The sequence below is a fragment of the Nicotiana attenuata genome, unplaced genomic scaffold (assembly GCF_001879085.1).
Source record: "Nicotiana attenuata strain UT unplaced genomic scaffold, NIATTr2, whole genome shotgun sequence".
Taxonomy (NCBI): Eukaryota; Viridiplantae; Streptophyta; class Magnoliopsida; order Solanales; family Solanaceae; genus Nicotiana; species Nicotiana attenuata.
Window position 1 is genome coordinate 97,259 of NW_017673398.1, and position 13,315 is coordinate 110,573.

Consider the following 13,315-nt stretch of genomic DNA (forward strand, 5'->3'; position numbering starts at 1 on the left):
ATACAATAATCTGTCCAGCTGTAATCCCATGTTTCACGCCATGAATACAGTCGAATACACTCGAATACAACAACTGATTAGTTGGACTTCCCTGATTCACGCCTATTTTTGCTACTGTATTCATGAATACAGTAGCTTAAATACACCTAATACATCTTATAACAACAGAAAACATATCTACAATCCGTAATATAGTAAATGGTATCTGTAGATAGCTAATTACCACTAAAAGATAATGTTTTATGAAAATTTCTCAAAAAATAACTTCCTGAACATACCAAACACATCTTGAAACGACCGGCCCAAAACAAAATCCCCATTTTCATTTCCAAAAAGGAGGTCCAGACATGGAGTTATGTTATGGTGCAGTTGGAGAGTAGCACATGTGAGCTTTCATTTCCCCATAAAACATGAAGAGTTCCTTTCAAAGGATGATACATGAAAACTTATTCAACAGTCAGCATCCATAACATCTCATTGCTGCTAAACCAAAGTATCAGCACAACATATAAATCAAATGAATGTATAAAAACCATTAAGTAAACTCTATCTCCCCATAAATCAATCACATTCTTCTCACAACTGCTCATAATAATCAACTCAAACTAGTTTGAGTAACATCTAACTTGTGTCCTATGTGTACCTTAAATCTACGCTCTGACAGATTTAAAACTTGGAATCGACATTCATCCCCTGGCTTAATTCCATACGCTGCGGAAAATAATGCCCACCGACTCGCCAAAACCTTAGTACCTGCTCTCTCATGATAGGTGACAGGCCAGGGTCTATCATCTGGTCCTTGGAGATAAATAGTAATATGTTCCAGCTTTTTCCTGCCTGTCAGAACTTGCGGCCAGCTTTGTGGTAATTCCTACACAGTAAATTCAAATATAGACTCAGGGAATCAAAAGAAAATTTCAGCCAAATACAGGCAGTTAAGCACAATGTGCAGCGGACCGCATTCTCTAAGGAGAAAGCTTTTATCAGGACAAATATATGAAAAAAAAAACGAATGATCACTGTGGTCAGGTGATTAAGTGCCAAATATTCAAATAAACATTTTCCTCTTTGAAATCTAGTTCCACAGAACCCTACAACTTTTTTTCCTTGAGAAATCTTAAGACAGAATATCTGCTCTTCGTAGCATAAGAAGTTGAAATCAGCCATTTGCTAGGACCAAGAAAAAGGACAACAAAAAAATGTCCATTGCCAATCAGGTTCTGCTTCTTTAAAGAAAATGACCATTTCAATCACAAAGGATTCTCATTAATTTTTGGAAAAAAAGCAAAGGCAAAGTTTACTATCAGCAGTACTAACAATCAAAAATATATTAATTTACTTTGAGCTCAGTGGTGATTTCATGATCCTCATTTCATTTAATAAAAAGGAACTCGTACTAAAATTGGATTTTCATTTCTTTTATTCCTTTTCAACAGTTTACTGACAAAGTAATCAGCACTTATCCTCAATCTTCATGCAACAACAACAACAATTCAATTTTCATGATAATGAAAAAACTATAGAGTATATAGGCTGACAAAGATGTGTGAATTCCCCTATACAATATCTTTAATAATTCAATGCCAAAGATTGGTGAAAAAAGTACTAAAATGCATGTCACTCCAACAAATACTAGATATCATTCAGTGCATATGCTGCAGGGAATAAAACAAACAAATGAAATTCCTCAAAATCCATCTAATAGCAGAAGGAATGATATTTCAGCAAGATTTTCACCAGAAAATTTCGACCATCCACCCGTAGCAAACATGAGAAGTTGCCAGCATCAGGAAATGATGTGTCTCCTGAATCAGCAGGCTCACTTTTGATAACTTTGTTATTACCACTTACAGCCGTTAGAAAACCTTGACCATCTTTCTCTATTATTTTTGGCTCTTTTCCTGCATTTGCTCATGCAGCATACATCACATAAGAATGCATGCATGGGATCATGTGCAGTAATGAGAAAAGGATATCAAGATTAAATGAGAGTATTAAAGTAAATATGAAAATGTTATACCATTTAGCTTTTTAGCAGAGCAATCTGTTTTCGCTGCCATCTCCTTCAGTTCTCTCCTATCTATTCATGATGCAAAACCCCACAATAACAGGAAGAAATCCAATAAAACCGATAAAGAAAAAATTTAGTGTCACACACAAAAGTTACAGAAGAATAAGAATACATTTTAAGACAGCAGAATAAAATGATTCTTAATGTTAAAGACTGGAAGCTTACCAATATGAGATGCTTCATTGGATTTCTCTCTGGTAGCTTGATTGCTGCAGCGACTTTCTTTATTAGATGGCAAGACCAAATGACTACCTAATATATCATATCATCATGTGGTTGAGAATATATATTGGAGCCAATCAAAGTAAATCACGGACTTGCTTAGAAACAAGGGAAGAGGAAGGAAATTAAGGGAAAAGTACAGAATTTTCTTTTTCTTTTTTCGTTTATCAAGAGAAAGAGCATGGGAAGTGGAGAGAGAAGAGAGGGGAAAAAATCAATTTTCTTTTAGTCCAACTAATTATTCTCTCGCACTTCCCTTCCATTTTCCCTCTTTAGTAATTTTCCCTTCCCTTCCAGTGTTTCTGGACACGGTAAAGATATTGATTAAGAAGATATGATAAAAATGAAAGGGAAAATTACCCTTGCCACTATTTTCAGCTGAAGACGTGCTAGAGATCAGACCCATATTATGGACATTTTCATCTTTTTGGCCCAAAAGTAAAATATCGTTCACTGGTTCAGAAATTTTTTCAGTCTGAGTGATTCCAATGTCAAGGAAGTGCACAGGTGCTTGAAAGCTTAAGAGCTCCATCTCAACAGGAACCTCATCTACTAAACTTGACTCCCTTTGTGATATTGAATTGGTGCTAACATGATTACGAGGTCCATTTTCACCTTGTAGAATATCGCTGATTGCTTCTGCTTCGGGAACTATTTCTAGGATTCCAGTGTCAGCATCTATGGTTGATGCAAAAGTTGTGGTCACTGCCTCGTGATCAGCCATTTCAGACTCTGGTACAGCAGTATCTGAGGGTGTTGAATTCCACTTTTTTCTTGAATTTATGTCAGTTTCCGGTAGCAGCTCATCTTGGGAAGTTGCTTTACAATTAGTTCTTCGCCTTTTCTTCCCTGTGCGAGTGCCATTGTCAAAGCTGATCTTTTGACAACCACTTGTTCCAAATATTTGAGCAATAAAGTGCTGTCCCTGAATATAGTGGAAAACCAAGAAGTCCCCAATTTTCAGACCATGTTCTGATGAAAATGCATGCCATCCCTCTCTAATTGCAAGCGAACCCTTATGAATACATATTCCCACCTTCCATTTCTGACCACTTGAGTCCTCCAGATAAGTTTCTTGATTAGTCAAGTGAGATACCAATCGAGCAAATCTGGGGGGAAAGTACTGAAAAGATTGTACATAGAATGTGAATGGCTATAAACTGATATGCAAATCAACATCTACATTAAAGAAAAAAGTTTCCCACTACACAATTGAAGGTGTTTGAGTTGTACATGGAGCATTTGATTATCATAAATATTCCAAAAACTTTACACCAATTCAGTCCTTTCCTGCAGTCAACTTAAATTGCATAAAAATTAGAAAAGTTAAAAGCAACAAATGCATGCCAACTATTTAAGAAAAAAAAAGCATGAACATTAATTTTGCTAAAAGCATAATGGTGAGAAACCAACCCAACACTACAATGAAGCTTCTCAGGAAAGTAGATACCATATAAAGGACTTCAAGAATATTTTGCACTCAGAAGTTTGAGTTATTTGTTTTTTAATAACTAAAAGTTTTTCACATTACTTAGGAGGATTCGAGAGGGGAAAGGGAATATTGAGAAACGAGCACTTACTGTGTGGGAAACTCCCACTGATACCGATAGACAAGCCTTGGTGGTAAAAGAAAATTTACAGCTTCAAAACTTAAACACGTGATCAAGTTTTTTCCATGTTATTGCAAGTACTTAATCACATGATCTAATTCAAGTAAGATTTGAATACATTACACAAATCATTATTGCAGTTGACGTTGAGGATTTTAAGAGACAACTTTTTTCGAGTAACTAACAAACAGAATCATATAACAAGTGAAATAGTGAATGATAGGTTAGTTTATGTGCTTCACTAAGTACATGGCCAATGAGACATGAAGAGAGCCAAAAAAACATCAATTACAACTTTACTCACTGCATCTTCTTGATGCCATCAAAGAAACGAACTTCTTCATCAGACCGGGAAAAAAACATTCAGTAAAACAGCCTTACAGGACCAAATAACAGAAGTAGTCGATCTCTAGGTTCTATTTAATTTATCTACTATTTTCTCTAAGCATGATACATTTCATTTTGGAATTTTAAGGTATTTGAAGACTGACTTGCATCTTTTGTGCATCAGCATTAGGAACATATTTAATGAACTTGAAAAAATCCTTCTTTTTTTTGGGTGAGTTTTTAAGAAGTTGTTTCCCTGATTTACACTTAGACAGTGAAACACACTGGTGAAAAATTAATACAGTGTAAAACAAGAGGGTTCAGGACTCTTTGGTTGTTGGCAATTTGGACAGGCTGTTTGGTCTCCATCGCAAAATTTCAACAATGCGGATTGGGATCATTAGCAAGTGCAAGGAATATAATTTGTTTTAAGAAACTCAAGGGGTTGTAAAGACTTGAAATATTATGCAGATCTGAGCCAATGATTGAAGGATGATGAGACAGATTTATCCCATTCCAAAATTGAAAAGGACCTTTAATCTTTATGACTAGCTTAAGAGCTTTGCCTTATTTCTCTGTTGACGAATCTACATAAGCTGTAAAACTTCAAAATATTTAGATGTGCCATTAGAAGGTAAGCATAGCACTATAATATTGGAAGAATCTAAATGGATCAAGAGTTGCAGTTGGGCTTATCTAGTCATAGCTTGAATGTCCTTCTGCTTCAAGCATCACTAGGTGAGGAAGAAAAAACATGATAGAGATTCCAGCCAAGTTGGGTCATGTCTCTAATGATCCTATTCTATGCACAAGTTATCCAAAAAGTTTGAAACCACAAGAATGCTAAGATGGAAAGAACTTCTCATGTAACAACTCAAATGAGATTATAAAGTTTCACTTTGGACAATAACAACAATCAACTTAGACTTTGTCTGATGGGATCGTGGTCCTAAATGCAGGCAATCCAAATATCTAGGTTGAGTTGTTTGAGGAGAACGGTACGATGGATGAAGATGTAACAAGCAAATTAAATATGATGGTTAAATATAGGAGCGTTATAGGAGTGCAATTCAATAGGAAGATAAAACACAAATAGAAGCAAAGTCATATATGACCAGTAATGATATATGAGAGTAAATGTTGGCCCTCTAAACCTAACATATCGATAAGGTGAGTGTTGTAGAACTGCGGGCGTTAAAATGGATGTGGAATTATACAAGATTGGTTAAGGTTAGAAATAATCACGTCAAACAAACTATGCAAGTAGCACCCATAGAATATGAAATAGGGAAAAGGTTGTCTTAGATGATTTGGCCATGCTCTACGTAGTATGCTAAGTAGATACAACAACAACGACCCAGTAAAGTCCCACTTAGTGGGGTCTGGGGAGGGTAGTGCGTACGCAGACCTTACCCCTACCCCGATAGGGCAGAGAGGTTGTTTCCGATAGACCCTCGGCTCAGGAAGATGGAAATAAAACAAGAAAAGAAAAGACAATTCATCAGTATTGTCAACATAACCATAGAAATAATGACAGCATCCTCAAAACCATAAAACAGATGACATGCAATAATAATAACCCGCAACTAAGATCCAGAGCTATGGAAAACAGTAAGGTTAGTGTGAACTCTACATCAACCACAAGCCGTCTAGGACCAACCTACTCAAACTCGCTTCACCCTCGGAATGGAGAAGGAGAAGCTCGACTACCACTCTATCCTACAACCCTAATGCTCGACCTCCAGACTTTCCTATCAAGGGTCATGTCCTCGGAAATCTGCAATCGTGTCATGTCCTGCCTGATCACCTCTCCCCAATACTTCTTAGGCCGACCTCTACCTCTTCTCGTACCCACTAAAGCCAACAGCTCATACCTCCTCACCGGAGCATCCAGACTTCTCCTCCGCACGTGCCCGAATCATCTGAGCCACGCTTCCCGCATCTTGTCATCCACAGAGGCCGCACCCACCTTCTCCCGAATATCTTCATTCCTAATCTTATCTATCCTAGTGTGCCCGCACATCCACCTCAACATCCTCATCTCAGCTACCTTCATCTTCTGGATGTGAGAGTTCTTAACTGGCCAACACTCTGCCCCATACAATATGGCCGGTCTAACCACCGCCCTATAAAACTTACCTTTGAGTATAGGTGGCATTTTCTTGTCACATAAGACTCCAGATGCTAGCCTCCATTTCGTCCACCCCACTCCTATGCGGTGAGTGACGTCCTCGTCGATCTCTCCATCCCCTTGAATAACCGACCCAAGGTACTTGAAACTACTTCTCTTGGGGATGACCTGTGATCCAAGCCTCACATCCATGCCTACTTCCCTCGACTCGGCGCTAAACTTGCACTCCAGGTACTCTGTCTTAGTCCTGCTCAATCTGAAACCCTTAGACTCGAGAGCCTGTCTCCAAACCTCCAACCTCTCGTTAACACCGTCCCGCGTCTCATCAATTAGGACTATGTCATCAGCGAATAACATACACCATGGCCTTCCCCTTGAATATGGTGTGTTAGTGCATCCATTACTAAGGCAAATAAGAACGGGCTAAGCGCAGATCCTTGGTGTAACCCCATAACAACCGGGAAATGCTCCAAGTCGCCTCCCACAGTCCTCACCCTAGTCTTAGCTCCATCATACATGTCCTTGATCGCTCTAACATAAGCTACCGGCACACCTTTTACCTCCAGACATCTCCATAGCACCTCCCTTGGGACCTTGTCATACGCTTTCTCCAAGTCAATAAACACCATGTGCAGATCTTTCTTCCGATCCCTGTACTATTCCAATAACCTCCTAATAAGGTGGATAGCTTCCGTGGTCGAGCGACCCGGCATGAACCCGAATTGGTTGTCAGATATAGACACTATCTTCCTCACCCTCGCCTCCACCATCCTCTCCCAAACTTTCATGGTATGGCTTAGTAACTTGATACCCCTATAGTTGTTACAACACTGAATATCACCTTTGTTCTTGTACAACGGAACCACTGTACTCCACCTCCACTTATCCGGCATCCTCTTCGTCCTGAAAATAACATTAAACAACCCAGTCAGCCACTCCAAGCCTGCTCTACTCACACACTTCCAGAACTCAACCGGAATTTCATCTGGCCCGGTCGCTCTGCCCCGACTCATTTTATGCATAGACCCCACGACCTCCTCCAACTTAATATGCCTACAATACCCAAAGTCTCGGAGATTCTCCGAATGCCCCAGATCACCTAGCACTAAATCTCGGTCCCCTTCCTCATTTAGAAGACCCTGAAAGTATATCTGCCATCTCTGCTTAATTTGGGACTCCCCCATCAAGACTCTACCGTCCTCATCTTTGATGCACCTCACTTGATCCAGATCCCGAGCCTTCCTCTCCCTCGCTTTAGCCAGCCGAAACAACTTCTTATCCCTGCCTTTTTTCCCCCAATTCCTCGTACAGTCGGCTAAACGATGTATTCTTAGCCTCCGTGACCGCCAGCTTAGCCTACTTTCTTGCTACCTTGTACCTCTCTCTATTTGCTCTCCTCTCCTCCTCGCATGTGCTCCCTACCAACTTCATATACGCTTCCTTTTTCGCCTCCACTTTGCCTTGGACTATGTCATTCCACCACCAGTCGCCTTGGTGCCTGCCAGAGTGACCCTTCGATATCCCCAGCACCTCTCTCGCCGCCTCCCTAACATAGTTCGCCGTCGTAGCCCACATAGCGCTGGCATCCTCGCTACTCCTCCAAGCTCCCATAGCCGATAACCTCCCCTCCAACTCCTGGGCTTTATCCTTAGTCAAGGCTCCCGACCTAATCCTCGGTTGACCACGAGCATACCTCTTCTTCCTCCTTATCGTAATACCGACGTCCATTACCAAGAGCCCATGCTGGGTCGCGAGGGTCTCACCCGGGATAACCTTGCAATCCTTGCACAACCCTCTATCACACCTTATGAGGAGGAGGTAATCAATCTGAGTTTTCACAATCGAACTTCAGAAAGTTACAAGATGCTCCTCCCTCTTCGGAAAACTCGAGTTCGCAATCACCAGCTCGAAAGCCTTAGCGAAATCTAACAGCAAAGAACCTCCTCCGTTCCTATCCCCAAAGCCGAAGCCACCATGCACCTCGCCATATAGCTTCGAAATATATATGTTCCTTAGTAGGTTGTCGTGTTTGGGACACCGTATCTATTCCTTATTTTCCATATCAGTATTATTACTATCATTATCGTATTATCTTATTCTTTGATTTCTATGACTACCGATTATTTCCTTTGCTTCAGTTATCGTACTGCTTTATTGTTGTTGTTATTGTTCTTGTCTTTATTATTTTCAATATGGTTTCTTCAATACTGTTATTCAACATGGCTTCTTTTCCCATCCTGCTTAAAATGCTTTTTGAGGCGAAGGTCTATCGGAAACGGCCTCTCTACCTCCACAAGGTAATGGTAAGGTATGTGTATACACTATGAGAATACACTAGGTATGTTGTTGTTATAGTGTGTATATATATATATATATATATATATAATACAAATGTTTAAAAGCTAAATGTTGATGGAGCAAAATATTCTCGAAAAGTTGATCTGACTTTTCGACCCTTATAAAGCTAATATTTCTTTAAAGAAATTTGGATAAAGCTGTAATATTTAGGACTATCTAATATACATGAACTTTGAAGTCGACAAATAATAGAATATTTAAAATTCGTGTAGAAGTTTGAATCGTCTCTCACACGAACTAAAGTCGTTTCAAATTTTAGCTATTTGAAACGTTCTACCGGTTTTTGAAGTCCCAAATACATACTAATTCCACATGGATAAAAACAAGTTAAACCGCATGTTACCATTATATATAAAACGTGTTCCATTGGCATATTACATCCTCACCAGACCAAGAACTATGAGATAGCCCCTTTCACTCTGGGGTGACGGAGGGATCGTACCATTCGAGCCATTTTGTTCTTGACTCGAAATGGGAGCAGATTTGGAGTGTCTAGGGTTAGGCCAGGAGGGCCTCTTAACTCCTTTTTTCTTCTCATCGGAGTTATTTCACAAAGAAGGGGGGACTCCTCTTAAGGAAGAAGGGTTTTGTATTTATGTAAGATGCTACATATGCACATAATCAAATCGCTTATAACATAGGGTTTTACCTCTTTTGGTATGTTGGGTTTCGTTTTATTTTTATCCTTGTAATGTTGATCTAATCTGGTAAAGTTCTTAATTTATATTTAGCATTGCAGATGACCCTACTGAAATTTAGTGTTTTTGCTTGAAGAACAATGATCTTAGGTAATTTTCAAGCTTCACTCCTTGTCTCACGCGTGTTGCATGGTAAGCATGACTATATTTGGAGTTGCATAGTAATCATAAGTAGCTTTTGAATTTGATTAATGTTTGTATCACACAACATATTTAATTAGCGATGACGCAAAGCCAATAGCGGGAAGTATCGTTGATGTTCTTCTGAGGCAGAACGCCAAAAGATTTTCATATTCCTTTTAGAGGAATAATGTCAAATCTATCTTTAAGGCGAGTGCCCTCTACTCTTATCTACTCTTTTTGCTTAAAAGTCAGTAGATTTCTCCTTTAATAGCAATTGAACTCAAAGATCTTCCGTCGAATTTATTAACATGTTGAGTTCGTACTATAATTTGTTCAACTTAGTTAAGTTATTAAACAGCTAAAATGGTATCTACCAATTTATCTCATTCAAAGCCCGCCAAAATTTTGAACGTCTTAAAACAAGGAACGCAAACTGCGTCAAGCAATGAGGTTATGGTAAGGTCATGAACAAACCTATTTTCCACAAAAGGCAAAAATCATATAGAAGATCGTATTGAGATTACAACGCCAGGGTTGCAAATCACAACACCCAATCAGGAGGTGCAAGCATTTTGAGATTAACAGGGACAAGAAAGGAAAGGGAACCTCTCTTACTGAATTGCAGGCGAAGCAGAATGCAAAATAATTTTTTCCCTCTTGTGTTTCTACACTATTTTGATATTTTGGTTATTTATGATCATATGTAGCTCACAAGAGTCTCTTTCTAAATAGATATGAAAAATTTTGTACATTGTTGCTATGGAGATTAGACTAATATTCTACTTTTTTTCTTTTGTGGTTTTGCTACTATCTGAAAAAAGTTGAGCCATTATGAGGTGAAATACAACAACAACAACAACCCAGCAAAATCCCACTAGTGGGGTCTGGGGAGGGTAGTGTGTACGCAGATCTTACCCCTACCCCGAAGGAGTAGAGAGGCTGTTTCCGAAAGACCTTTGGCTCAAGAAAAGAAAAAGACAAAAGGAGACAATATTAGTATCACTATAGAAATCATATGAAGAATAGGATATGTGGTGAAATAGGGAGGAAATAAATAAATTTAAAGCCGTGACTAAACCAAAACAAATTAAATTATTCATCTTCAAAGCCTAAAAGTTCACATAAAATCAATTATTTAGAATTTAAAGGTCCTTGCGTGCAGTTAAGTTTTATTATACCTCCATAGTTGATTAACTTTTATACCTATTTGGTACAATGGTGGGATAAACAAGGATTTTCCCGTGGGATTAGCTATCCCACCTTCCATATGGGATAGCCTCAAGAAGATAATAGATGAGTTTTTCATTAAGTTTGATATTTCAAGTGATTCGCTCACTGCAAAAGAGTGCCACTTTAGTCATATAAATACAACTTGTGTTAGGATTATAGTAAAACTAAAGAGACCTACTATCCTTACAGGTCTTTATGGATTTCATCTCTCTTTTTTATTCCATTGAATTTCGGACTAAAGCAAAGGTGGAGCGGATACAAGTCGTCATCGGTGTTAATAAAAAAAATGAGTCACTTTCTAGGGACAAGTACAGCTTGACGAAATATACCAAGTAAGGGAGCAAGCACATGCCTTCTGCCATTAATTGGATGAAAGCAAATTGATGTTTATGCAGTTACATATGTACTACTTCGATTTCTATCTCACAGCTCAACTAGATGTTTTCTGAATATTAATGCGATTAAAATTTACTATTTTCTTGCACAAAAATTCTACTCCCTCTTTTTCAATTCATGTGTCTTACTTTCCTTTTTAGTCTTTTTAAAAAGAATGCCTCTTTCTATATTTAGTAACTCTTCACTCCCATGGCTTATTAAAGACCACAAGATCCAAATGCATTTTGGTACATTATACACATCTTTAGTTTAAGACCAAAAGATTTAAAAGTCTTCTTATTATTCTTAAACTTTGTGCCTAGTCAAACTAAGATACATACATTGAAACGAAGGGGGTAATAAATGACAAAAATTCTATAGACGACGGGGCAACACACGTCTATAGAGACTACTACTAATTAAATGTGCTAAAGGGATTGAGGTACGACTATAACTAGGAAAAGACCGAAAGTTTCTCCTAATTAACCTCCAACATACAAGTTATTGGATGTAACAAGTAATTTCAGAAAATATAAGAACAACTTAACCAAATATTGTTATCAGAACCAATGCTTTATTTAGAAGGAGACATTAATTTTATTTTTTTCAAAAACTAGTCAAAGATCATATAATACCAGAACTTTGGAGAAGCGCTTATCGATCATGACTTTGAAGAAAGAGTTAACAATCGGCGAGGGGTCCCGCTGTCCATGTATCAACAGGCAGGTTTGCGTGCACTTTTCACATGCTTCATTCTGGTGAACCATCTCTCCTCTCCAGACAAAGTACGTCGCCTTCCCCCAAATTTCTTCCCCTAAATAGAGCAAATAAAAAATTCATGTAAATATTGGTTAAAGATGGTCCAGTGAAAGGGAGGCAAGGGCGGGGCCAGAGTATGGTTCGGTTGAACCTAGTAACTTTTATTCAAATCATATGTATTGGTTTTAAAAAATCCATTGAATATGTAAAAATTACTAATTTAGAACCCAGTAACTTAAAAGTATTACAACCCCGAACTCATAAAGTTCAAATCCTTGCTCCGCCTCTATTATGGAGGAGGTACATCGAGATGACAAGAGTTTGTTCAGAGGCCACTAAATCCTGAGACTGATGGAACATTATTAGTCGAGATACAAGCAAACTGGCTTCTCATAACAATTTAACAAGAATGTCCATCTCTTTTTCTTATAACATGGTGTTTCCGGTCAGTTTGGGCGCCTCTCGACTATTCGTGTATATGCTAACTCCCAGCACAGGTACTGAGTAATTCTGCCCACTAAAGAAATCACCATGTGTTTTCTGTAAATTGTCCATCTTCCCTAATACAAAAATTTCGAGTACATTGTAGCTTCCACACCAAACTCATAATTAATTTGCCCTCTAAAGGTGCAAATCACATATATACACGCTGCTACAGAAATATATAGGATCCACAAGCAGGAAAAAAGAGAAGTTCGATGTTCAATCAGGGAATAGCTTGAATTCTTGATTTGTTTCAAAGGCAAAATGCAACAAAAGGGGATGAATATCCCAAATACCAATGCAGTAATGATTCTGGGTTTTCTTCGGTGCCCTTCACGTAATTCAGTCACTTACATGAACCCATGTGATGATCATGACAAAGAATGGTTTAAGAAATCATTACCCAAAAATCTAAAATAAATTTTTTTAAAGAGGATACAAACAGTGGAGAGAAAAAACGAATACCGTTTGAGAAGAGCAGCGGTAGAACTCCAAAAAGGGCAACAGCTTTTATGACTTCTCTCTTTAGAACGGCCGATTTTGGGCGGACGAATTCTGGTGAAAGCAAAATACGGAACTCACTCCGTCATTGAGTCATGATTTAAAGAGCAGAGTAGTATAGTACAAGTACTTCACTAAAATACCTAGAATCTCTGTTACAATTGTTGCTAATTAATAAAGGATGAAAAAAAAAACCTCGACTTTCAACATTAGACATTCTTCGCTCTTTATCTAAATTTAAAATTTTAAATGTTTGTTTTACCCTCTATTCATTTTTAATATCACTAGTCTTATTGTACGCGCCTCGCACGTGTTCCCGTCTCAATAAATGATTTTTGTAAGAAAATTACATATTATTTTTAAAATTATATTTGAGTTGTAAAATAAAGTGTAAGCTTCTGAAATTGATGCATATTGATCTTATATA

At 38.2% G+C, this 13,315-nt stretch overlaps 1 protein-coding gene across 1 annotated transcript; it reads right to left on the reverse strand.

Annotated features, from left to right (window-relative positions):
* Positions 1 to 305: 305 nt before the first annotated feature.
* LOC109216279 (B3 domain-containing protein Os01g0905400-like) lies at positions 306 to 13,047 on the reverse strand. The gene is made up of 7 exons (XM_019380423.1): positions 12,853 to 13,047; positions 11,781 to 11,959; positions 2,654 to 3,416; positions 2,237 to 2,323; positions 2,021 to 2,080; positions 1,738 to 1,901; positions 306 to 871 (listed from the first exon to the last, which is right to left on the reverse strand). The coding sequence occupies exons 2-7, from the start codon at positions 11,910 to 11,912 to the stop codon at positions 596 to 598; spliced, it is 1,482 nt and encodes a 493-aa protein (XP_019235968.1). The 5' UTR covers positions 11,913 to 11,959; positions 12,853 to 13,047; the 3' UTR covers positions 306 to 595.
* Positions 13,048 to 13,315: the final 268 nt, after the last annotated feature.

Bases quoted from the DNA above. Each gene is read 5' to 3' on its own strand.
- LOC109216279 (XM_019380423.1), bottom strand. From the start codon at position 11,912: ATGGTTCACCAGAATGAAGCATGTGAAAAGTGCACGCAAACCTGCCTG. The intron at 2,324-2,653 runs GTAATTTTCCCT...ATGATATATTAG, and splicing joins AGCTGAAAATAGTGGCAAGG to GTAGTCATTTGGTCTTGCCA. The intron at 872-1,737 runs GTGAAAATCTTG...TTTACTGTGTAG, and splicing joins TGGATGGTCGAAATTTTCTG to GAATTACCACAAAGCTGGCC.